Source organism: Dermacentor andersoni, chromosome 6 (assembly GCF_023375885.2).
Source record: "Dermacentor andersoni chromosome 6, qqDerAnde1_hic_scaffold, whole genome shotgun sequence".
NCBI classification, from domain to species: Eukaryota; Metazoa; Arthropoda; class Arachnida; order Ixodida; family Ixodidae; genus Dermacentor; species Dermacentor andersoni.
In genome coordinates this window covers 47,624,250-47,650,101 of record NC_092819.1, presented here as the reverse complement: position 1 = coordinate 47,650,101, position 25,852 = coordinate 47,624,250, and the positions used below count along the sequence as shown (strand labels likewise).

The 25,852-nt window shown below is 45.5% G+C and overlaps 3 protein-coding genes across 4 annotated transcripts in view; 2 read left to right on the top strand and 1 right to left on the bottom strand.

The window, feature by feature from the left end:
• The window catches only part of LOC126522044 (organic cation transporter protein-like), a 28,880-nt gene extending 23,041 nt beyond the window's left edge, over window positions 1–5,839 (top strand). Inside the window, exons 8-11 of the mRNA XM_050170825.3 lie at window positions 496–710; window positions 3,472–3,656; window positions 4,288–4,424; window positions 5,327–5,839. Of these exons, the coding sequence (XP_050026782.1) occupies window positions 496–710; window positions 3,472–3,656; window positions 4,288–4,424; window positions 5,327–5,390 (601 nt within the window). The 3' untranslated portion in view covers window positions 5,391–5,839. The remainder of the gene's footprint in view (window positions 1–495; window positions 711–3,471; window positions 3,657–4,287; window positions 4,425–5,326) is intronic.
• Window positions 5,606–14,110, bottom strand: LOC126522051 (uncharacterized). The gene is made up of 10 exons (XM_050170834.3): window positions 13,658–14,110; window positions 13,404–13,579; window positions 13,287–13,322; window positions 13,120–13,197; window positions 12,930–13,038; window positions 8,670–8,776; window positions 7,759–7,872; window positions 7,432–7,487; window positions 6,973–7,072; window positions 5,606–5,748 (listed from the first exon to the last, which is right to left on the bottom strand). Exons 1-10 carry the CDS (start codon window positions 13,770–13,772, stop codon window positions 5,680–5,682), a joined length of 960 nt encoding a protein of 319 aa, XP_050026791.1. The 5' UTR covers window positions 13,773–14,110; the 3' UTR covers window positions 5,606–5,679.
• An 85-nt stretch (window positions 14,111–14,195) lies between these two features.
• Window positions 14,196–25,852, top strand: part of LOC126522038 (uncharacterized) — a 66,133-nt gene continuing 54,476 nt past the window's right edge. For both annotated transcript variants that reach the window (XM_055066223.1, XM_050170815.2), the window contains exons 1-4: window positions 14,196–14,362; window positions 14,732–14,842; window positions 14,936–15,109; window positions 16,410–16,513. In XM_055066223.1, the coding sequence (XP_054922198.1) occupies window positions 14,800–14,842; window positions 14,936–15,109; window positions 16,410–16,513 (321 nt within the window). In that variant the 5' untranslated portion in view covers window positions 14,196–14,362; window positions 14,732–14,799. The remainder of the gene's footprint in view (window positions 14,363–14,731; window positions 14,843–14,935; window positions 15,110–16,409; window positions 16,514–25,852) is intronic.

Here is a 25,852-nt window from a genome sequence, read left to right as displayed (position 1 = left end):
AAAGTTCAGTTTCAGTGGCACATTATTTTTTACTGTCCTTAAACTGCATATGCTTGTCCTATAGTTAGTGTGTCTTCCTAGCTCACTGCAAATTAGTTGCATTGTTTGCAAAACAGATGCCGCATTCATTTCCATTAAAATCACTCTGGGATTTTTTAATATTACCTTGAAACTGCCACCTGGTGCCCCTTTTGGAAAACCTTAACTACAAAGGCATACAGTTCACATTATTAAAGGCAGTGCGCAATTATGCTGCAGCGACAATATTAGGTTAAATGGAATAAGCCTGCACCACGATTCTTTTGTAAACTACCGTTACTTTTTAAAGATTTTTCAGGATTGGTGAAAAACCATTTAGGCAAACTCCACAAGTCTAACTGAAACTAGTATGCAGGTTATGTAAAGCATCTATGTAATTTCGTGTCCCTTCACCTGCATTACCCCAGGTGTAATGTTGCCAATCAGCCAGTCCTGCATCTTCTCACATTTTTTCAGGTTAGTAAATGCTATGGTCTACTATGGCCTAAGCCTCAGTGCGGACACGCTTGGTGGCACAACATTCCACAGCTTTGGGCTCTTGGCACTGATCGAGATTCCAGGGGTGCTGCTGGCTGTTGTGGCGCTGCAATGGTGTGGCCGGCGCATTGTGCTCTCCACTTTTCTGTTGCTGGCTGGACTCTTCTGTGTCATCGTGCCCTTTATCCCAGAAGGTGCAGTCACTACTTTTCACCTTTGGGAATTCAGGCTGTCGAACAAACGATACTATCGTGGGCAAGTAAAATGCAAACAAGAAGTTGTAGCGATCGTGGTAAAGCTGCCGACGAAGATGACGGATCGGGATGAGTGGAGAGGAAGCGGACAGAGATGAGGGCCATGGCAGCTTATTAACAGTAAACAGTCTAAGAAGTGACTCTTGTGTGGGAACTTTATACTTGGCACAGCTGGCCACAGCAACAGCACCATCTGGGTAACCTTCCAGTTTGCACAAGGGAACAGCCATCCCCTCATCACAGATTATACCTTGGATGGCAAAGGCTGTTTCCGTAACGGAGGAGCTTTACCAGGATCACTACAAAAGTGTAAAGCAAGACATCTCAAATAAATAATAATATGAGGGTGCACTTTCGCACCGCGACATATATATTGCTCAGATTGTGATCTATATTGCTAAGTTGTATATATTGATAAGATTGTGCAGGCTTCTAACTTAAGCCTACGAGCTGAAACTTTAGCATACAAGCTTAAATTGCGCTGTATCACATAAATGGCAAACACATTAAATAATGCATTCTAGTTAGCCTAAATTTGCTCGAATTTTATTTGTTTGCAATAGCAACGCAGAAATAAAAAAAACCTAGGCTTTTAGAGTCCTACAGCATAGTACACTCTGGCACATGAACTGTTGTAGTTTAAGAGATGAGGTAGGATAGACGTGTTGCATAATAAGTTTGCATAGCTTCACATTTTTGTGAGCTAGTGAGCTGCCTCTAGACCCAAAATACCGCCCTGTGTACTTCCTATGCTATCTTACACTAGCATGTAGAAGCTGAAGGCCCTTCCACTCATTGCACTTTTATCACCTTGTAACTTTCTGAGAAGAAAGCACCGTTTTTTTCTCCAGCTACCACTGTCTAAAGCTTAACCTCACATTATCAATTTTGTATACACTAGCAGTTCTTTTCCCCTCCCGAGGCCCAGCAATGGAGCATCTGTCCAATATATAGGACATCAGAAAGCTTAGCATGGCAACCAGAGAAACACTGCTGACCAACAGAAAGCTGTCTTTTGGTTTGTTCTGGAACGTGCTACCATCTGGAGGCTACGATGCACGAGTGCTTCTTTCCCGCCAAAGCAGGAGCTTTTAAAATGACAAAATAGGAGCTCCACCTAAGAGTAAGCATTACTACAGCACTCATCGCAGAAACAAGTGTTTATGGGTACTTATGTAAGCACCAATGTGTTTTCAAGCATTTCTTAGTGTGTGCTATGATTGAAGGAGCATGTAGAAAATAATATCTGGGCGCCGAGTGCAATAGCCTTCTTTCAATATCAGTAATGTCCAATATATTAGACATTGCCGTGCTTACTACCAACGTCTCAAAATGCTACAAAAGGTGGTTTTATGTTTTTTTTTTCTAGCAGCCAAAATAGCGTAATCTCTAAATATGGAAAATATCTGTGACACGAAACATACTCCGAGCCTTGGGAGGAGTATGTGGTGGAGTATGTGGTGGAGTATGTGGTGGTGGTAATGGTGGAGCATGACACATACAGTGTGGAAAATGTGTGTTTTGGCTTCCACCTGCGGCAATCTTCTTTTACAGCGAAGCTGTTAACCTCTAGTTGGTCGGGATTTTTCATGGTGGTGTCCTCACGCTAGAAGACTTTCCACAGTTGAAGCAAAAAGTGTATACATTCTTTGGTATCATGCATACAATGTACAGCACAGCATTCGTTTCAATGAAGAACAAGCATCCAAACCACATAACTTATGATAAGGCACTCCTGCTAACAATGCAAAGCATGTAGCGCTCCCCGCATACGTTTCTCGGTAAAGATTACTGCTGCACAAGCTGGCCCAGCGACGACAGCTTGCGACGTGAGAAGTGGCGTCGCTACCCTTTCATATATAAAAGAACCAGCCTAACTACTGATCTCATTGTTATTGCAGCACCGCTATGGGTAGGACTCCCGAGAAGCAGTGAGAATACAAGAAGTGGCAAAGGGAAAAGAAATTGTAATATGACCAGTGGCAGCATGCTGCCAAAATTCGTTCCCAAGAGGCTCAGTGAAAGCGCCAAGCCAGGGAGGACCTAATTGTTCTTGCTTCTCAGGAGGCTTTAATGCTGGCGACATTAATGTTGACATTGTGAAACCTGATAAGGAGTGCTTCCTGTTGTCTGTCAGCGACAACTCTGAATTCTCATGATATGACGACGCCAATCAACCAACCACGCTATGTACAGATGGTGTTTGGATTTGGTCTTGGCCATGAATGTAGCAAAAATGGTCGTGCAACCAATTATGGTGTACCACAGTGACCACAATGAGATTGTCACTTCCATTACTCTAAAGCAATAATTCATGGCATACCCCCCTCAGCAGTTGTAGTGGTGATGTTCAACAGCTACGCTGGACATCCAGTTTCGGAGGGCCAGGATGGCAAGTCAATTTTTTGTGTGCTCATTTCTACATTTCAATTAAATAAAAACAGTTAATTACCTATATGCTTTCAACTGGCTTGTCTAGTCGATCTATGCAGTTGTAATTAACAAAGAAATTCAGCCCCTCGATTCCCCTTATCTTTCTTACTCGTCCAATAGAGCATTATAAATTATAAGGATCTACTCCAGTCTGTACTGTCCTATGCTTGATGGTGTGGAGGAAAAAGCTCAAGAGTCGAAGGCCCGTGTATGAATATTGAGGTCAGTGTTGTAAATCTGCTCATAATCGCTCTTGTTTATCAACCAGATGTGCCGTGGCTGTCCACTACACTGGTCACTGTCGGGAAGTGTTGCATCACGGCGTCCTTTGCAGTCATCTACCTGTATTCAGCCGAGGTCTTCCCCACTTCTCATCGTAATACAGCCATCGGAATCGGAAGTATGAGTGCTCGCTTAGGCACTGTTGCATCTCCATTCATTGCATCTGACCTGGTGAGCATATTACTGTCCCTAATGACTAAAAAGAAAAAGACAGCCAATTTTTAAATCGGCCATAGTGAAATTTTCTGCAGTGCAGAAAAAAGTGCATCCATGTAAACGCCATCTTAAATACAGACGGCAAGCAGAGAACCACGCATGACAATTCAAGCAAGCATACACTTAAATATCTATGTGTAACAGATGCACACATTTACATTGTGGAAAATTAGACAGAGGTGTCGGGCTTCCTTATTGCACCCCATTTTGAGTGCTATTAGCAACCTTGCATTGCTTCTTCTATGATGCAAACAATACTTGTATGTTATGGTGTTTTACTGGGGTAATATTCTCGAGCAATCAGTTTCATGAGATTTTGCATCTAGGCACCAGACACGTCAACATATACGATTGCTCAAGAATACCGTTTCCGCTAAGCCTTCCTTCACACATTGCTACAGTAGAAGCCTGTGAAGTATCACTGTGAAAAAAAAAAAAAAAAAGGACTACCCAGAATATTCGGTGTAATTAGAAGACATTACCCTTGCGCCATAACATTCACTGCTGTAGGTACATAAAGCCCACCCATTATCATGTAACAAAGAATCTTCTATGCCTGCAACAGAACTACTGTTACTCTTGTTAGGGTAAGTTGCACCCGATGATGCCCATGATAGTTCTGGGAGCCCTGTCTCTTGTGGCTGGCGTCTTCACCTTGGCTCTACCTGAAACCAGTGGCATGAGGCTCCCGGAAACCATACAGGAGGCAGAGAACCTTGGCACGTGAGTATAACAATGTCCACTTTGGACTGGTATTACAGCATGTGCTGTTGTTGCTGCTGGTGTTGGCCTGCATTTGTAACATCTACAACTGTAGCCATTACATAGTAATACTTGGCTTTAAATGACTTACTGGCATAGCCCACGAACAGTGTCAACTAGTGTTTTGCTACCCAAAAGTACTGTGACAGCTGCACAAACCATGTACAGGTGATGTGTCGTCAGCTGTCTGTCGTCATAGTTTCGCTGTCGTGCCAGTGTCATCAGGCCAGTTACGCGGCTGACTTCCATAATTTCAACTCTGACGGGACCAACAAAATTGACTGAATTAAAGAAAATGCAGAAAGAATGCGAAAACATTTAGAAACATTTAGAATGCGATTCATTTAGAAAGCCCCCAAATCAAACGCGCTCCCACTTTCTGTATGTCTAAATTAGAATAGCCTAGAAATTATATTAAAGCTCCTAAACAAAGTAGAAATCTAACACGCACCCGCTATTTTAGCAAGAAATGTTGTTGCACAATGGCAACCGGTTTTATAGTCAGTTTAGCCACAAGATTTTTGAAATGCATAAGCATTTAAAGAAGCAGAACGCTATGTCCACAAAGTCGCTGCAGAGAGTTCATGAACTTGGATGTTTTACATTTCTGGCCAAGAAGTTTCAGAATAGTTGTTCAGTATTAAATTTTATGAAGTGGAAGGATCATATGTTCGACATAACGGTGGTGCAAATAGTTTGTGGTATCATATTTTTGCAAATTGTAGGCACTTATCTAAAGATGTCCCACGCAAGGTCGTTTTCTTTGCTGGTACAACTGTGTAGCCAATATAGGGTGGTTTGAGCAGGTGCCTTGTACACTGCTTCTCACCTTGTACCTCTTTTTTTTTTTTTAACTTTTTCAGACCTTACTATCTTAGCACAGAAGAAGAAAGGACATCCCTCATCGACCATTCGTCCTATGACTGATCACTCCATCCTTTTTCTTTTCTGCGATTTCAATGTTCTGCTGCGAAAATTGTCATCATACAAGACATAATTTAAACGATCTCTTTTTGCCAGTGACTAGGCAACGCTCGCAACATTTGACGTATTTTGTTTCTTCATTTTCGGGTGTGCAGCTACAGTACACCCAAAATTCATATCGGCATGCTGAGAGAGCAGGAGCATGTATGACATGGCAGTTTATTTAATACTGTACCATAGTTTATTCATTGACTTGTTCTGACACCAGGTGTGTGTTTTTTTTTCTTTCTCTTCACTGGGGTTTGTGACTGTCGGGAAGTTGAGAGATGCAGATGGTCTGGTCCCAGCTGCAGTCGGCTATCTATAAAAGGATGGACACGATTATTGCGTGATATGAACATTCCTTGTCTACTATGACATAATGAAAGTGCTAATAAACAATTGCCACGTAACTGCCTATGAGTGTGTGTTGAACTCATCAGGACGAGTTTCATTTCATAATTTGTGCATGCTTGTTGAGTACTAACAGCATGTCAACATTTGGCAGTAAACTGCATGCAGGCTTACACTATTCTGTTGGAATGAACATGCTATTTCATATTTCCATTCTCGGCTTTAGAAACTCAAATCGTTAAGACTGTTCTGAATATAAAGAAAAACAAACTCTTTACAGCGAATGACTTGGGTAAATCATGTATGCTTCTAAATGTGCCATAGCAGGTCAGTTCAACCAATTCACAAAGCACGCTGCCATTCATTTCATTGGTGCAACAATGGCACCCTCCAGTTTCAATAGGTGCAGGGTTGGTTCAAGATTTTTCTGCGCTCTCTACTGACAGCGCAGGTGCGAAGCATTAGTGCATCAGCTGACACATCCACATTCATTTCGAGTGTTGCGCCGTGCTTGCATCACTGACGTCGAGCTGCACAATTTCTGAAATTCTCTCGCTCTGCCTTGGTTCAGAGTGGTGCAGGCAAACTACTAGTCTTGAACCCATCTAACATTCGGTTGGAAGCGCAGTGCTTCCTTTTTATTTAGCAGAGGAAAGTCTGACGCTGCAAACATTAAACTGTTGTAGAATTTGTGGTTAGTATATGGATTTTTGTTATTGTGGGTTATGTTGTTTTCAAGCATCAGAATTTTGCCAACTAAGCCATTCCAGATGACTCAACTGATGTTTGAAATGTGGAGATATTGCGATATTGTGAACATGATGAAAAGGTAGAAAAGATTCAATGACTAATCGCTGCTACCCATATACAGTTACTGTAAGCAATCAAAGCACATTTGAAATCGTGAGGTTAAAAAAAAAATGCTACACAGTTTCGACACTAGTGGCTCGCATGCTTTTGTAAAATTTTGGTACACTTTAAAAAGATTAAGCAAACACAAGCCTTTATGGGTGTTACTTTTGAGTTTGCTGAACAATTCTCAAGTCTATGTAAGTGCAGAGCCACATTATTTTTTGAGACAAGAAATTAGTTCAAAATGAATGGTGCTTGACAATCTATTAATAGGTTTGCAAGGTCAAGGCCTTACCATTGGTAAAATTGCCCAATACGTGAAATGAAAAGCACAAGCTACCTGGTTTTGTACATGAAGATTGAAGTCCAATCCGTATGTGAACTCCTTGTGGTTCTTCAGAATAAGAAGGGCTTCATTGGACTCCTTCCAATCCCAAAGTCTGGCAATATGAATTTACAGCAAGTTCACACTTTGATCAATGCAACCAAACACTCGGAAACAAGTTGCACATCTCCGCCGTGTGCCGAAACAAAAAGACCATCACTGCAACCAAAAGGAAACGGAAGCCTTTGGACATCTTTGCAGTGTAACAAAATAAGGCATTTATTGAAAGGTCGGCAAACACTATTTATGGAGCATCTTTTGTCCACAAATACATAAAGTAGCTAATGGCAAAGGGCAAAAAAAGAATTCACATGTCTTTGCTATGTTCGATAGCAGGGCGTATATTCAGAGAGCAGCATTTTTGTTTTAACCCAGCAGTGATGTGAAGCTGCAATGGCCAAATTTCAAGCTTACCTGGTTGAAAAGTCATATGAAGCTGAAGCCAAGATCGATCCACTGTGCGGCGAAAACTGCAATGCATGCACTTTTTGTCACAAGAAGTACATACTATGGGTTGCAGAAAAACTGTCATTGCTCAGAAGAATGCCTATCAATATGCATTAAAAAAATGCAGTTCAGGCTGAATGGGCATGTTTACACATTGAGAAAGCAGCCAGGTAATTTCGCTCACTTTTCTGCAAACTTCTACAAAACTTCACAGGCTCATCTATAATCTTAGTGCAAGTGCGAGATACCTATTGCTTTAAAAACTGCGGAGTACTTTGGATTATGGTGTCATACCTTCACTTTCCGAACAGCGTAGCCATGGCCACGGAGCTCAAATAATGGTCTGGCTGCATTCCGCAAGTCCCAACCCCGGATCAAGTTGTCAATGCCACCTGTTGCCAGGATGTGCTGTTGATAAAAGTGTGGAGAGAAATTGGGTATACAAACGGCACTTTATGTTCAGCTTGCCACAACAGGATGTGCGTTGCCAAGCAAACAACACAACTGCAAATCCAAAGTCGCAACTATTACCTACTTGCTGTAGCCATCGTACTTGGAACTCAATTTTACTGGTGCTTAATCGGGAAAAATGTCGGACCTACTGTGAGGCTTTCAATTTATCTGCATGTCATCTTGAAAGAATTCTCAGAACTGACAATGCTACCAGCTGCCATGACATGCCGTGGTCATAACAATGAAGCAGAACAATGTATACCCTAGTCCAAAAGGGAAAACAGCGGAATGCATTGCAGCACGAACTGCACACTGCAAAAAGTAAATTGTGCGCCAATGCCATTGTCATCTTCCAACAAGACGGGAAAAATGGTTGACAGCAGCAGTACATTTATTTATATCAACTTGCTCGGTAAGAAACTGTGCATACACAAAAAATCGGGAGTGAATTAGTTTTCTTAATACTGCTTGCTTGCTTACAAAATTAAGCCAGGTTTCAACTAGTACTTTGTTCTGTGTCTAGTGTTCTAACCCTGCCTTTCATGACCAGCATAATCGCACATATTTACTAGTGCTATGCAAATTCGGAATCCATACAAGCATGTCGCCTTACAACTCATGGTTGCTAGAGAAACGTGAAGCAAATGAATGTGCTGTTAGGAAGCGCACAACTTTTATTAAACTCTATTTGAATACTGCAATATTATAAGACAAAACAAGCTTGAAACAGATAAGGTATCTTTCCAGACTACCTGTTCATACTTGGACCAATCACAACTGAGTATTTCACAACTGTGCGCCGGTATGGCAGCCAGTGGCGCAGGCTGCTGGAGATTCCACAAGCAGAGTGATCCATCTCCTGCATGCACGAGAGGAGAACGTCAGAATAGCAAGAAAGTTGTTGGTAACTGGAATCTTGAAACCTATATAGCTCATTACATTCATTTTGCTATGTAGAGCAACTGCCATACGGGCCAAGTGCTCAACTGTGAAAGTCGAAATATATTTCGAGATCTCTGCAGTGCTGCAAAACCATTCCCTGCCCCTACCGAGTTGCACAGTGGTGTAGCTAATTACGGGATGAAGCACAGCGGACTACGAGCAAATATGAATAAAACTTTCAAACTGAGGTGTGCAACCACTGTTTGACTGGTTTCCTACTCTTCTATGAAAACATCATTCAAGTAATCAAACCAATTTTCTTACGAATGTTCAGACAAATGGAATTGACTAAAATGCCCCTTCAGCTGTACTGCATGCCAATGGTCCCTGATCACACAGTAATTTTGCAACTATAAGATGAATGAGGTGCTAGTTTTCATAAAGCAGTGCATACCACCTTGCAAGAAAAGGAGCGAGACATTCATAATGTCGCAAGGATTATAATGCTGCCGTATCGGCAATGGTAGCCGAACTTATACGCAAATTTTCAGCAGCATTCACATGCACACTTATATTTTACTCAAAAAATTTTCACAAATGTATTGGACTCCTTAAGAATATGTTACAATGCCCGTCGTTTTAGTAGTACTTTGTGGTCTTAGAATAGTCATAAATCAAGATGAAACAAAATTTAAGTTCCCTTAGAGTTTGCTTTTAGCAGAGCCTACCATACACATAATAAGGAACTGCTTACAAACTAGAATACCCATGTTTATTAATGCAAAAGCATTACAAGTCCCATGAGGCAGAAAATCTGGTGTAATAAAGCAATGGTACCAAAAGTGGCCAACAGTGCAAAGAGTAAAAACACATTAAAAAAGAAGTCCCTGTAAACAAAGTACATTAATGCCTTTGAAAAGCAAACTTGGTAAATTTCAGTCTGGGTGCGAATCGAACCTGAGCATGCAGGGTGCGAGACGATAACACTTCCCCGACGCCACAGCAGCTCCGTGGTTCTGGCTGAGTAAATGTTGGCCTAGTGCATGCATCATAGGGCATGTGACGGTGTAGCCAAAGGGGAGGAGGTAACGTCATCAGCATCTTGTATGACCTCAGTAGTAATAAAAATGGTATAACAATGTTAATAGTAATTATCGTTAATTAATGTGAATAAGGTGAAGTACAGCGACGTAAAGTGAATTAAATTCAACAAAGATTTGACATTTATAGTGCCAAGGGTAGCGCTGCAAACCAATACAACTGAGGATGAAGAGGCCAGTCATCTCTAAAAGGACGACGACAGTTTTGAGCTACAGCAGGCTGTTATACTACCTTTTTAACTGCACCTTTTCATCTAACAATGGACAAAATAGGGCCAAGAGGGACCTACGATTCCATATCAAATCATTGTGTACAAAGACATATAGTACCAGAAACTACGTAATGTAAAGTGAACTTACTTTGTGGCAATAACAAGGGAGCCTAGAGAGACTTGTCAAGAACTAGGAAAATGACAAAACTACATTCTTTTATTAAAAGATTACACAGGCAGCGTCTTTGCAAACAGACTGGACAACTTCTCATCATATAAATAATTAGCCTTTCAAAGAGTTTGCACCCATATGGTTGTGCCAACTAACTGTGAATCAACGACTCAAAATATTTGCAAGTTGTGTACACCCACTGCAGTGGCTATTGCATTCTGCTGCAGAGCACGAGAGAAAGAGAGAGAGGTAGAGAAACACAAAGGAAAAGCAGGGAGGTTAACCAGACGCACATCTGGTTTGCTGCCCTGCACTGAGGGAAGGGGATATAGGGATGAAAAGAAAGAGGAGAGTGAGAGAGCACAGTTTCATGCACATTTGAAGGTGTGCACAGAGTCGACAAACAGTCGCCAAGACGTGTTTACTTGGGATACTGCATTAACGCTTCCATGGCTTTCTGTGCTATCAGTGCGTACGCCCAAGGTCCAGGGATCTTCATATGTGAGAATGGTCTACAGTCCAGCTAGTTCAATGCTGTCAAGACAGGTTCATGCACAACATCAAGCTGGGGACGGAGGCACAAAATGTGTTCAATCATTTTTGTAGTTCCACAAGAGTGTATCCATTGTGGGGATGCTCGATTATCACGCGTCCCCTGATGTTGCTTTCCCTGCATGGCTCTCACATCTCCTGGAATCTGGATTCTTCCCTTAACTAAGCGGGAGTGGCATTCGGTGTGGTTGCAACATATTACGAGAGATGGTGCGAGTGTTGCGCTGCTAATGCCACCTAATGACGTGGTTGGACGGGCACAGAAGAGAGTAGGCTCTTCCTCTTGGGGTTGGCAAGCGGCGCAGACCTTCCGCGCGCATGCTTCACAGGGCAGGGTTTCGCAGGGCACCAAAATCGACGAACATGATTGTTCGAACGTGCCACCATTCATGTGACTGTACATGCGAATAGACGTTGGTGTCTAGCACGGGGGGGCAAACATATTCACTCGCTATCTGGTTGCGGTGAGTTGGACCTCCTCGATTTGTCATGCACCCATCGACATGTTCTGTGGATGGCAATTCGGCTAGCAGGCATTAAAGTATGAAAGGTGCAATAAATGCCCTTGCGAGTGTTTCGAACTACTGTGTTGTCATTCCTTTGTCCCAAGAGCACGGGCGAGACCACCATACCATGGGCATATCGATGTAGTTCCATGGGCATATCCCCCATTCCAATGCAGAACAAGCAGGCCCGAGAGCCCACACAGCAATGTTGCCTCAGAGTGGGAAACTTCTGATGGCAGTTGTAGCTTTAGGGATGGATCAAGTTATGAAGATGACTTCGGGAGGTTGGGAGAAGAGCAATATTTGGGTGTCATAGCTTTAGCCCATGGAATGTTTTCTTGCAGTGTCAGTTCTGGATAAAGGGATCGGAACTGCTTGGGCTCCTACATGGGTGGCTTCATCGGCGAGGCCATTACTAGCAATGCTGCTATGTCCAGGCAGCCACGAGGTTGTGGGTTTGAATTCCAGCCGCAGTGGCCATATTCTGATGGCACGTGGAATGCAAAAATATATATGGATGGTTGTGTTGCTACAGTGGCACACACAGGGACACAGAAACTTGAAATGGACACGTGTCCGTTTCGCGTTTACATGTCCCCAAATGTGCCACCTTAGCTGTGTAAGCGATACAAACACAGTCATACCATACCAACTAGCCCCTGTTGAAGCCCTGCAGAATGCAAAAATGCTTGCGTACAGCGCTTCGAGTACACATTATGCAACCCCATAGGGTCAAAATTAATTTGGAATCTTCTGCTAGAGTTTCTAGCAGAATTCTGTGTTGCATATCGGCAGCCCTGAAAGGCTTCATTCCGACTACATTTTTACCTCGAGCATGGAGTGCCCAAGTGATTGAGGAAAGCCTGAATACAGAAGTGCTGGTTTGTGTTTCGTAGCTAGAAGCACTCTTTATTTGTTTATTTATTTAGTTATCTTTAGTGGGGGGTCTATCAGGATGAGCTTTCTGGGTGGCCTCCAAAGAGGCAGGATTCATTGGAAACTTTATTGAGAAGAGGAATCCACGTATAGAGGCCAGATGGCATTATTCTTTTCAATTTTGAAAGAAATGCAGGGGCACAACTGTGAATGAGTTTTTTTGTTTGAAAGAGAGCTTTCCTGGGTAGCCAACTTTTTCATCTTTGCAAATCAATTGTTTTGCTATTGCTCAGCTAGAGGATGTTGTACTATTGCGCCTTGGGTACCCACGGAAATATGATCAGTATGGCCAATCAGAGTTCTCACGAGGGCTGATAAAAATAAATGCCAGGAACTAATGTGGGATGGCGTCATGCCACTTGAATTGGGTTGTGGGAGCTTTGTTTTTCATCAGCTTTAGTGCGTTCACTTCTCCCACATTTGGCTCCCTACACGGCGCCAGCATATGCACTGCACAAGCTGTTTGTGCACAAGTATTTTCATGCCTGAAAGAAGGCTGATGTTACGATATTTCATAAAGAGGCATTTTTTTTTTTACTCTTCTGCTCTCTAGAAGAGACAATGAATGATTAAAGCTGCGATGACTAGTCCTCACAGTGTTAAGCTTAATTCTGATACCTTAATAGAGTAGCTTTTCGGAAAGGCAGCTTACCCGCAACGGAAGCAAACAGTCCTGGAATGCGTGGAGACCAAGCGACTGCATAGACTTTGTTTGTGTGACCAGTGAAAGTTGACAGGAGGTTGCCCGCTTCCGGGTCCCACTGCAGGATTAAAATTTAGCGTAAGCACCGATCTATTCCCATTGCAGCGATCGAGCCAGAAAGTTTGTATTAAATATTTACCACTTTGACAAGATGATCCCAGGAACCTGACAAGAGAAGTTGTTCTTGACGTGTTTGGCTCCAGTCAATGGAATATACCTACAGAGGAAATATTGCGAGGTGTTCAATATTGAGCTTAGTGCACAAGCGAAGACAGAAATGCAGGAAAGACGGCAATTTCCACTTACTTCTTTGGTGTGCCCTTTCAGTATTAGCCGTGGTACCTGTAAGGCAGGTTTTCTTTATATTATATGCGGACCTCAGCCTCACAGTGGACATCTCAAATAATAAAGTAGTGCCCTCACATTAGCGCGGTTCAATGCGATGAATATTATGTTCCCGTCGGCGCCAGCTCCGATGACAACATCCTCCTCCAGCTCGCTCCAGGTAACGTCGTAGAGGCCGTAGGGCCATTCGAAAGCTTTCACCAACCGAATCGGCGTTCCCGGCACATAATCGAGGATAAAGAGAGTTCCCCGTCCTTACAAAAGGAAAAGTAAATTGTTTAAATTTTGTGCAAAAAACAGGCGCATTGCGGGAAGTGACGGTGTCACGCTACCTTGAATGCCGTAGTTCTGCGCTGTCGCGCAGGCGAAGATGGTCGGGTTGAACGGGGAGTACCGCACGGAGTAGCCGTGGCGATTGGTCGTAGCGTACCTCTCTTGCTGGATCATTGCGCGCGTTGCCTCTCTTTAAGCGCGCACAGGACACGAACCGTCGATTAACATCGCAAGGCGCGCGATGATCTCGGCAATAGCAGCAAGATGATGTTTTGGATAGTAGCGCGGTTCTCACAACTTATGCTTTCATTCACCGCACTGCGTTTCCAGCTGTTTTGGTGACCATCAGAGAGACGTTGGTTAGTGTCAAATGCGACGTAGCGACCACTGCGCGTTCCGTAATCCTTCCCAAACTCTGTCCTGAACTATGCAGGGCGGGTACCCTTTCCTCGAAATTTGCTCGGAACAGGTAAAAACTGCGATGGTGGTCGTTTACCTGTGTTTACTATAAACACCGCTAGAGGGGGGTACACCGAAAGCCGCTTTATTTGGCTTTTGGCTCACGGAGTGGATTGGGTACATCCGTTCGTGCTTTTACGCGCGTTTCCAGCCGCTTGGCTTAGCAGTCAGCCCGCTGTGCTTTCGGTTGGTGTTTTGTGAAACATGCGAGTTTTAAAGGTTTTGCGTCGACGGTGACCTTCAATTTGCCGAAATGGAGTGAGAACAGAGTCCCAATTTCAATGTTACAACGAACAAGTTCTACAGTTAAGTCACGATTTCTTCCGAATGACTTACGAAGTTCTCAGCATTGTCGCAATTACGCATGTCATATGCTGACTTGAGGCGGGAACACCCGTTTTGTTGACTCTTCGTCGTCTACTAACGCTTGTGATGCTATTGCAACAGAAATTGTTAATACTAAAGGACATTAAGGACGTGCACACGCTGCAGCAGCGTGTGTACATAAGGAGGTTGTACATTGTACGATGCGACCAGCCTTGATCCTAGGTGCGCTGAGCGTGCCTTCGTGACATGTGCTCAGTGTTGTCGTCTATTTTATTGCATTTCAATACCTCTAGTTTTGTACCATGTGAACGTATGTTTTAATCACTGTTATTTCTTGTCCTCAGCAGGGCGTCTAAGTTCTGATCAGCTTCTGTTGTCGAGTTTGCGGGATTCACGCACGATAACACCAGTCACCATGGACTACTTGATGCCATCTGAAATCGCCCGCTTGGTTCTTGGTGGGTAGCGTTCTCTCGCAGACCTCGTTCAAGAGTGCGGGCTATAGCACACGCTGCTATGTTTTGTTCCCTTTCCATTTTTTATGTTCTTAGGTTACCTGAAATCTACAGGGTGTCACGCCACTTGGGAGACTTTTTTGAGAGAAAGCCCCGACTTAAAGGAATACGCGGAATATGTGCGGAGGGGCAGGGAGTACCCGACCAGCATCGGTGGCAAGAACCTTATGCAACTTCTTGATGCTGGCTTTCAAATTACACAAACCCATGGTATGCTGGTGGTCTTGCACATCGTTTTCTATCATTATGCTTGCATTTCTTTATGCAAATCTTCATTAACATATAGTAAATGCTCAATTGCCTTATTTTTGAACTACAGTTTTCTGTAGTATTCATAGTTAGAATTGCCCGTTGTGAACTTCCCCACAGGCATATTATTGCGCTTGGCATGTACGTAGCAATAGCAGAGTAGCATTCATTTCTGCATTGACAGTAAAACTGCCCTGACCGAACTGCAGTCGAAGGGCAAACTAGTCACTGTCATCTCTTATCTGTTGAAGAAAGTAAGTGTGGTAATTGATTCATGGTTTTTAACATCTTAAATCAACATGGGAGCTTTGAGAGACTGGGCTTTACAATAATTTTCACCATCTGCAATTCCTTTATGTGCATCTAACGTTCTGTACGAGTGTTCTTGCATTATGCCTCCATCAGAAGAAAGGAGAGTGAGGGAAATTTGAAGTGATAATAGTAGTCTCATGTAATTTCGACGCAAAAGGAACATTGAAAAATCATTCGCCTGTAAAAACATCTATTTCATTAAGCTGACAGATGGTGCACTGACACATAGTTTCATATTCACATGGCATTGCGTACACTTTATCATTACCTTAACCTTAACGTCACCACTTTGCCTCTCAATGATAGGCCAATGCAATCTTATCATTAGGGGCAATAAGCAATGGTACATCCGTAACTTCAGTGCTTTAGTTCGTTGCTGTGTGTTGTTGACATGCCTTCACTTGATTCAGTTCGCATTTTGTTTTTCCTGCCATTTTGGAACTGTCTTTGCTGTATGTTGCTGTCATGGCAGGAAATATTTGTATGTACTCGTATCAGCTAATCAAGTTCAGGAGGAGTAAGTAAAGATGTTTTAGTTGCACTGCAATAGAAATTGCAGTGTTTTTGCGGAGCACTTGGGGAGTAAGACCATTGCTGGCTTGTGAAATGCAGAGCATTATGAGTTAGTGCATGCGTATGGCTTACAAACCAGTGGCAGGTGAATTGCGCCGAACTTGTAATAGTGAAAGATTGCTTGTCAAACTCTTAAAAGAACTAGCCCTGACACATCAAATGTGCAGCAGAACAGTACTGCAGCCTTTTTGTGCTGAAAGTAGTTATTCCTTTTATCAAAGAATTGCTATGGATTGCTGATGTCTATCACCTATCAGCAGCTTGATGCATTACGGATTTTAGTAACAGCATTTGTGGCTCAATCATGCATGTCCAGCTTTTAATGTTGTTCCTTTCACTCTCTCTCCCTCACTCTCTCGGTGAAATCCACTTGCAGGTGCAAGCGCCTCCTCAGTGGAGCTTGTGCCAAACCTTCAAAATTTATCAGCCCAATTGAATGATGTTTTAGCATGTCTGCAGTCTACACAACCAGAAAACAATGTGAGTGTGTTTTTCAGATGCCTTTCACTTCATCAAAATCAGATCCATGCTTTGTATGCGTTGTGCATATTGTTGTGGACAGCTGTAGTGAGCATGTCCCTTTTGTACTGTTATATCAATGGGTGAGTTTTTCCTAATCATAAATCGCAAGCAACACTGCGACCATAAAGTTTCTCACTATACTACCTAGAGAGAAATCTAGCGCTGCTGCACTGTGGCATGCATGGGAATGCCGGTATATTTTGACTTCGGATTGGCATTGTCCTCGGAGAGCCAGGACGCCTTGAAGGCGCCACCTGGCAAGCACCGTTCTGTCTCTCCTAATGATTTATTTTACACTAAAACAGCATCTCAAAAGCTGTTTTAGCTTTATTACTAGACAAAAACGTTTTTTTTTATTTCTGGGAACTTGTTATTGGGTGTACAATTATATGAAACGTAAAAAGTATCAGTGGACCGCTAAAGTTGGAAGACAGCCAACAAGATTCACGTTCGCTTTGGAACAGTTTGTCATCTGTTCTTGCTTTTCTTGGCTTGGTTATGCATTGTAGGGGAGCAAGCTTCATTGGAAGATGTAATATTGAATTCAGTTCAGTTTATTTGGACGTACGTAGATGGTACAGGATGTCCACAAGGCGCGGCAAAAGGAGGCTACAATTCCTCGTGACAGGGCATTACCTCAGGATCACACATCGTGACAGCAGGTCGGCATGACAAAATACTGCACTACATTGAGAGATCAAAGCAATCAGTGAAAATTCAGCAATACATGCTGTTTTACATATGACAAATTATCCTATGATTTGACATTATACATTGATTACATCATTCCAACTCACGGAAACAATGATGTAGAAAATCATTCAAATTGCACTTGCTCAAGACAAAAGAAAGGTACAATTCTAAGCAAAAGAGGCAGGAGAAGAAAGTGTGAAGAAGAAGACGCGCCTCGCGGCACAGCCGCATCGCCAACACGCGGCTCGTCTCCGCTCGCGCTGTTGATTGCTGGCGTCCGTTTGGACAGTGCTTCGGGCTGCCTCGCCGTTCCCGGTCGCTGTGCCTTCGCATTAGGCGCCACCAATAAACCTTCTCACAATTGGTGGAGGTGCTGGGACTCAAACCCCGTCGCTTGAAACCCTGGAGCTAAGATCAAGAACGCTACCACCCGCCATGACCGACAGCTCATCCCAAACGGCACCGACGCCACAGTCCGTCACCTGCACCGGCGTTCCACGACAACGGGACCCCAAGATCTTCAGCGGTGCAGACGACGAAGACGTAGAAGACTGGTTTGCGTCATATGAACGGGTGAGCGCACACAACAAGTGGGATGATCCAGCCAAGTTAACGCACGTCATCTTTTATCTGGCTGGTGTTGCCCAACTGTGGTTTCACAACCACGAAAGTGACGTACCCACATGGTCACTCTTCAAGACAACCTTTACGGAAGTGTTCGGCCGACCCGCTGTTCGCAAGCTGCGCGCCGAACAACGCTTGCGCGCCCGAGCACAGCAGACGGCCGAAACGTTCACGAGCTACATCGAAGACGTCGTGGACCTTTGCAAACGAGTCAACGCCGCAATGCCCGAAGCTGAGCGAATTCGCCATATACTGAAAGGCATCGATGACGGCGCATTCCAGATGCTCCTAGCCAGGAATCCGCGCACTGTGTCTGAAGTTGTCAGCCTATGCCAAAGTTACGATGAGTTAAGGAAGCAACGGGCTTCGACTCGGCGTCCTCTGGGAAGCGACGACTTGTTGGCGAGCCTTGACAACATGTACGACCCATCCTCATTTCTTCAGCGGGTCAAGGACTTCGTGCGTGAGGAAGTTGCCCGCCAACTTTCTTTAGTCCCCTTCACTCAGGAGCCCACCTCCCGTATTCCAAACACGCTCCGCACCCTCATTTCAGAAGAGGTCGCCCAAGTTGTCGCTTCCGCACACCATCAGCCGCCTGCAGCCGCGAATCTCAACTCTACGCTACCAGTGCAGCCTGTCGCCACGCCTCTCACCTATGCGCAGCCAGTCTTGCCTGTGGCCGCGCCTCTCACGTACGCGCAGGCAGTGCGCAGGCCTCCACAGTCGTCTTTCGCGACCCAGTCCCAACCGCTGCCACCGGCAACCCATGCTGCATCTTGGACCACACCGCGAGCTAATCCTTGGAGGACACCCGACAATCGACCTATCTGTTATTCTTGCTGCACTCCCGGACACGTCGCCCGATATTGCCGCCGTCGCCCTCAAGCGTTTGGCGACGCCTCGCGGCCCTTCCAGTACGGCAGCCAGCCATTTCGCCAATACGCCGCTCCTTCCCCCCAACCGTACGCTCGTGCTGACATCCCAGAATTTCCTTCACGTCGCTCGCCATCCCCTCGCCGACGCTCGCTCTCCCCAATGCGTCGGCGACCCGCACCACCTGACCAGGAAAACTGAACGTCGCAGTTCAAGAGGCAAGAACTGCGCCCCATTCGAACTGTCTAAGTCCTCGCGCCTCTCCTGCTAACGTGGTCGAAATTTGTGTAGAAGGTGTTCCTGCATTCGCTCTTGTGGATACCGGCGCAGCCGTTTCTGTGATAGCCGCCAAACTGTGCCGTTCGCTGCGCAAGGTGACCACGCCGCTTTCTGGACTGTCGCTTCGTACGGCAAGCGCGCAGCACGTCACTCCGCACGCAGCCTGTACTGTACGTGTGCTTATTCACGGCATTGTTTACATCGTCGAGTGTATTGTCCTTCCCACCTGCTCACATGACGTCATCCTCGGATGGGACTTCTTATCCAGCCATAAAGCCGTGATCGACTGCGCACGCGCCGAAGTTGAATTTTCCCCTTGTGACGCACCCTTGGACGATGATTGCGACCGCCCTTCTAAACTTACCGTGCGCGAGGACACAGATATTCCACCTGGCTCCTTCGCCCTCGTACCTGTCTCTTGCGATGCCATTACTGATGCAACGGTCCTCTTCACACCGTCCGACGTCTTCATGAGCCGTAAATCTCTCCCACTACCCTTCGCGACGCTTGACATGGCTGGCGGCTGCAGCAATATATACTTTTACAATCCCCTCTGTGCGCCTATTACGTTGCTCGTTGGCGAATGCCTTGGCTTCGTGGAACTCCTCGACTCTTCGTCTTTGGTTGACGTCCCCGGAGACTCTTTTGATGTCGACTCCGGCCAACCGTCTTCGATGTCCGCGCTTGAGGAAACGTCCAGGGATGCGTTCTCGAATGCCATCGCCGATACCCTCACACCTGCCGAACGCGCCGACCTTCTTGATCTCCTGCACAAATTTAGAAATTCATTCGACGTTTCACAACCTCGCCTGGGCCGCACGTCGGAAGTGCAGCACTACATTGACACCGGTTCACATCAGCCGTTACGTCAACGACCGTACCGCGTTTCTGCCGAAGAGCGTCGTGTCATTACCACCCAAGTCGAAGATATGCTGCGCCGTGATGTTATTCAACCTTCGCACAGTCCCTGGGCATCTCCTGTCGTTCTCGTTCGCAAGAAGGACGGGTCTATTCGCTTTTGCGTCGACTACCGTCGGTTAAATAAGGTAACGCGCAAAGACGTCTATCCTTTGCCGCGCATCGACGACGCCCTCGACAGTCTTCAGGGAGCAGAATTCTTCTCGTCCCTTGACTTGCGTTCAGGGTACTGGCAGGTCCCGATGGCTGCTGCCGATCGCCAGAAAACCGCATTCATTACACCTGACGGCTTATATGAATTTAAGGTGATGCCTTTCGGGCTTTGTAACGCCCCTGCCACCTTTGAACGACTCATGGACAACACGCTGCGTGGCCTCAAGTGGTCTATATGTTTGTGTTACCTCGACGATGTCGTGGTTTTCTCGCCTGATTTTCCTACTCACCTGCTCCGCCTCAGACAAGTTTTGACCTGTCTAACGAACGCTGGCCTTCAACTCAACCTCAAGAAATGCCGCTTCGCCGCGCGAGCGCTTACCATTTTAGGCCACGTTGTGTCCAAGGATGGCGTTCTACCCGATCCTGCAAAACTTCGAGCAGTCGCTGAATTTCCGAAGCCTCAGACCATCAAAGAACTTCGAAGCTTCGTGGGCCTATGCTCATATTTCCGGCGCTTTGTTCGAAATTTCGCATCGATCATGGCGCCATTGACTCAGCTTCTACGCGGCGACGCCGCCCTCTCCTGCTGGTCCCCTGCATGTGACTCCGCCTTTGCTACGCTGCGTCGTCTTCTCATCTCCCCACCTATTCTTCGCCATTTCGACCCGTCAGCTGCAACTGAAGTACATACAGATGCCAGCGGGGTTGGTCTCGGCGCCGTCCTCGCCCAACGAAAGCCGGGCTACCCCGAATACGTAGTCGCCTATGCGAGTCGCACGCTGACGAAGCCTGAGGCCAATTACAGCGTGACCGAAAAAGAGTGCTTGGCTTTAGTATGGGCACTTGGCAAGTTTCGACCATATCTGTACGGGCGCCCATTCGACTTGGTCACAGATCACCATGCGCTTTGTTGGCTCGCCAACTTGAAAGATCCCACTGGCCGCCTAGCCCGTTGGGCACTACGCATCCAGGAGTACGATATTCGTGTCGTATACCGCAGCGGACGCACACACTCCGACGCAGACGCCTTGTCTCGTTCACCTTTACCTCCAGACTCGGCCTGCGGAACAACCTCCGCACATTCCGTGTCATCTCTCGACATGGACTCCTTTGTCACCGCACAACGTCGTGACCCGTGGATCGCTTCTCTTTTCGACTATCTTTCTGGATCGTCGACCATCCCTGTATCCCGAACCCTCCGACGCCAAGCAGTTCATTTTGCCATTCGCGACCAGCTGCTGCACCGACGCAATTACACCCCTGAAGGTCGTCGGTGGCTCCTGGTGGTTCCCCGCAGCTTAAGGTCTCAAATATGTGCCGCCTTCCACAACGATCCGCAGTGTGGCCACGCCGGAGTCTTCAAGACGTACGAACGAATTCGCCACCGCTACTACTGGCGCGGCATGTACAATTTTGTACACAAGTTTGTTCGGTGCTGTCTTGACTGTCAACGCCGCAAATCGCCGCCTTTACGCCCGTCTGGTGCCTTGCAGCCGCTCCCGTGCCCTGCCGCACCCTTCGATCGCGTCGGCATCGACCTATACGGCCCGCTTCCTATGACGCCAGACGGCAATCGGTGGATCGTAGTTGCTGTTGACCATTTGACACGCTACGCCGAAACTGCTGCCTTACCAAGTGCTACAGCGCGGGATGTAGCCTCTTTCGTCCTACATCGCTTCGTGCTTCGACACGGCGCACCTCGAGAACTCCTCAGCGATCGAGGTCGCGCCTTCCTCTCCGAAGTCGTCGAAAGTTTGCTTTCGGAATGCCACATTATTCATCGGACAAGCACGGCATACCATCCACAGACTAACGGGCTCACAGAGCGATTTAACCGCACACTTGGTGATATGCTCTCTATGTACGTGGCATCTGATCATGGTAACTGGGACCGCATCCTTCCATTCATCACGTTCGCGTACAACACCGCAATCCAGGCCACTACGGGATTTTCACCTTTCTTCCTCCTGTATGGCCGCGAGCCCACGCATACCATCGACACGCTCCTTCCATACCGTCCTGACGCCTCCGAGTGTCTACCTGTGTCCGACGTCGCCCGACAAGCCGCAGAATGCCGCCAGCTAGCGCGCTCCTTTACGGCAGAGCAACAGCAGCGCCAGAAAGAAAACCGCATCGACACGCGTCCAAACACCACCTACGCTCCAGGCGTTCTTGTGTGGTTGTCGGTCCCTTTCCAAACGCCGGGGCTTTCCTCCAAACTTGTCCCAAAATTCGAAGGGCCTTACCGAGTCTTGGAACAAACGTCCCCGGTGAATTTTCTCATTGAGCCCCTGTCACCACCTGAAGACTTGCGCCGGCGTGGACGTGATATTGTCCACGTCTCGCGTCTCAAGCCCTACCACGACCCTCTACCTCCCGATTCTTAAGGCGCCAGGATGGCTCTTTTTGTCCGGGGGGAGATTGTGAAGAAGAAGACGCGCCTCGCGGCACAGCCGCATCGCCAACACGCGGCTCGTCTCCGCTCGCGCTGTTGATTGCTGGCGTCCGTTTGGACAGTGCTTCGGGCTGCCTCGCCGTTCCCGGTCGCTGTGCCTTCGCATTAGGCGCCACCAATAAACCTTCTCACAAAAGCATCAATTTCATTATTTTCTTAAATTGAGAAAGGGTTTTTCAATCCTTTATGCAGTTGATCATTAAAGGATATGTATTAAAGAGCGTAACTATTTGGTTGTCTATGATCTGAGTACCATAATTTGTACCTGACTTTGACGAAACCATAGATATAGTGCGCAAGTTATGGGTAAGGTTCCTGTTTAAGTACTTAGTGGAGAAGAATGTAAAATGCTTAATGTTATGAAAAATAAGTACAACCAATGAGAAACTCTAAAGTTGATAGTACGGCAGTACCTTAACTGCGTCGTACAGGGATTCTTTGGTAATAGGTGCGGAACGGAATACCGTCTTCAAAGCCCTGAACTGAAGCGAGAAAAGGCGATCTGAATCTGATTTGTTACATGTGCCCCAAACTAGCTGACAGTACATAAAATTGACAGGTAATAAAATAGGAGTGAACTACGGAAAAATAAACCTGCTTTCTCAGATGCAGAGGTAAAAGATATTTTACTCATTGCAACAAACCAATAGACCTAGATGCTTTCAGACGAACGTGATCCACGTGATCCGTCCATGTTAAGTCATATTTCAAACAGACATCCAGGAAGCGGCAAGAATTTGTTGGTAATCGATTGGTATTATAGATCTGTAGTTGGACGTGATGATTCAAGGGCTTGTTTTTGGGGCGGAAAATAATATATTGTGTTTTCTTTATATTTAAGTCAAGTTCGTTGCTATTTAACCAGATCTCTAGCTGACTCAGCCACTGATTTGCATGTTGTTCCAGAGAGTGAATGAATTGGGGAATGAAAACCTCTTATGAAGATTTTACTTGATGAACGCATTATTTGTGTAGCCATATCTACGTTTTAGATGAAGCCTCTTATAATAAAAGGCAACACAAGCCTCGCAGACACATATGCTGTCATTCACATGATGGCACATCGCCCTTTAGGAAAGCCCCATAGATGGTGGCACCAATTTCATTGTAGGCGTTGTCGTAAGAAACTCTATGGCTGCAACAGATTTAACTCGGAACTGAAAGTTCTTTGTATAGTTCTCTTCAGCCTGTACATTTAGGGTTGCACATATGCAGGCATCTGTATGCAATTATTTCATAACACAATGTAGCACACACACTTGAACATTACAAGCGTTACATACGCCAGCAGTTAACTCTTTGCTTGAAATTTGTAGTTTTATTAAAAGCACACTGTACAAGAGCATTTATTGCTCACGGTCAGCAAACTGTGTGTGTGCCAAAACTACAAGACTTCTTTAGCTCATGATGGCACGTCATGTACTAGTGAAACTGGTGGCAAGCTCTGGACATAAGGGAATCACTGCTATCATCCTTTATTTTGCCGAATGTTGCCAGCATAAGTACATGTTCAGCCCCTTTCCTTGCTTAGCCATTTCAGCGTCACTGATGCACCGATACATTTCCGTGTTTCTGTCCTACCATGTTCCTTTGTCAGAAACAAAACTGGGAATGTTAGAAAACCTGACACTGAAAGGGTTAAAAGCCAACCACAACAAAATTTTGGGCGGGATGTGTCTCTCTGTAGGGAGTGCAGGAGATTGAGGCAAGAGCATGAGCCCCAACCATCTATGAGTGCGGCGGGCTCAAGCAACACAAGGCAGTCTTGGGCGCCACAAGTAGGGGGTGGGGGGGTCATTTTTTTACCCTGGTGCCCAAACACCCTCTGAAAAACAAATGGGCTGTCTATGAATAGGCAGAGAGCATGATTGCAAAATTGTACTTGGAGATGCCCTGTAGCTGTAACATAAGATAGGCATCTATGCTTCCTAATGCGTAAGCAAATTTAACTTGTGCATTTAATTTCATCATTCCTGTACTCAATATGCCCACACACTGCCCATACAGCATGCATAAGACGTTTTCATACCCCACTGCTGCCGCGTTCCTGATATAGTCTTCTAATTAAAAAAAATTTGTTTCATATGACAAAATATGTACTTTTATTAAATGTAAGCTTGATGAGATTTATGTCCGCTATTTCAGCAGAGTTTGTAAGCCACCAGTTCCTCACATGCAGCAAGGTTTGGCCCTGCTATTTCTAAAGTCACACCATCTTGAGAACATGCTAAAGCATTAAACGGGTTCTGCAATACATCTTTTAAGTCCACCATGGTTGTTCTAGATCTATCTTTAGCATGTCAAAGAACAAGGCGCAAAAGGGAATTAGGATAATTACATACAAACCCAAGGTAATGGTTAGATAAATTTCAAAACACAGGCAAATTTAGAGTTACCCTCAACTCGAGTTTTTGTGGCTCTAGCTGCCACGTTTCATTCTCTCATGACATCATTGGGCCAGTAGCAGCAGGAAATTAGTGGAAAGTGGCATGCCATGGTTGCCAAGCCTGCTCAGCTTGTTGATGGCCTTCCCATGCCTCCACAATCGGGCTGCTTGCAGTCCGCTCCTGAAGGCCATGGCATCACTGCTATGGTTACAACAGCTTTCGTTTTTCGTTAGGCGGCTGTTGGTACACCATGTGCTCAGCATGTTTATGAGTCGTTCCCATCATTGTAACACTTTGTCTGATAAGTAGGAAATAATTGAAATGGTAGTAAAACGTAATGCTATAGATTTTTTCCCAGTACTCGCAATATCGTGCAAATGTAAATAGCACATAATATTTTAAACTAATGATCATAGTGCCACTCTTCGACGTCACATCTGTCACCAGAAGTGCATGAAATTGCTGCTATCGGTGCTGCCCAATAAGCTTTCTTGGGAGAGCTGCAGAGCCCCTTTAATTGTGAATATTACCAAAAATGTGTGACTGCACTGGGTTTTCTCATTTTAGTCACAGCAAATGAAACAGCCTTGAGGGGTCCCTCACCAGGCGCCATAGCAAATTTTGGTTATATGCCGGAAGTTGTTACGTGTCATCTGGGGAGTGTTCTGCTGCAAAAATTTTTCGCATCGGCTCATTAATAGCCGAGATAGAAATATTTCAGTGCGAGAAACCCATGATTTCAGGAAGCGAGCTCCACTGCCAAGCGAGGCACTCTCTCCACTTGCCCCATCTAGCCTCTGCAAGCGAAATTCCTTCCCTGCATTCACCCATACCAGACCTCAAGGATTGCGTAGGGCATACGTCACGGGCCCCGCCTTCATTTTTTTTTTTTTTTTTTTTTTCTCCTAGCTT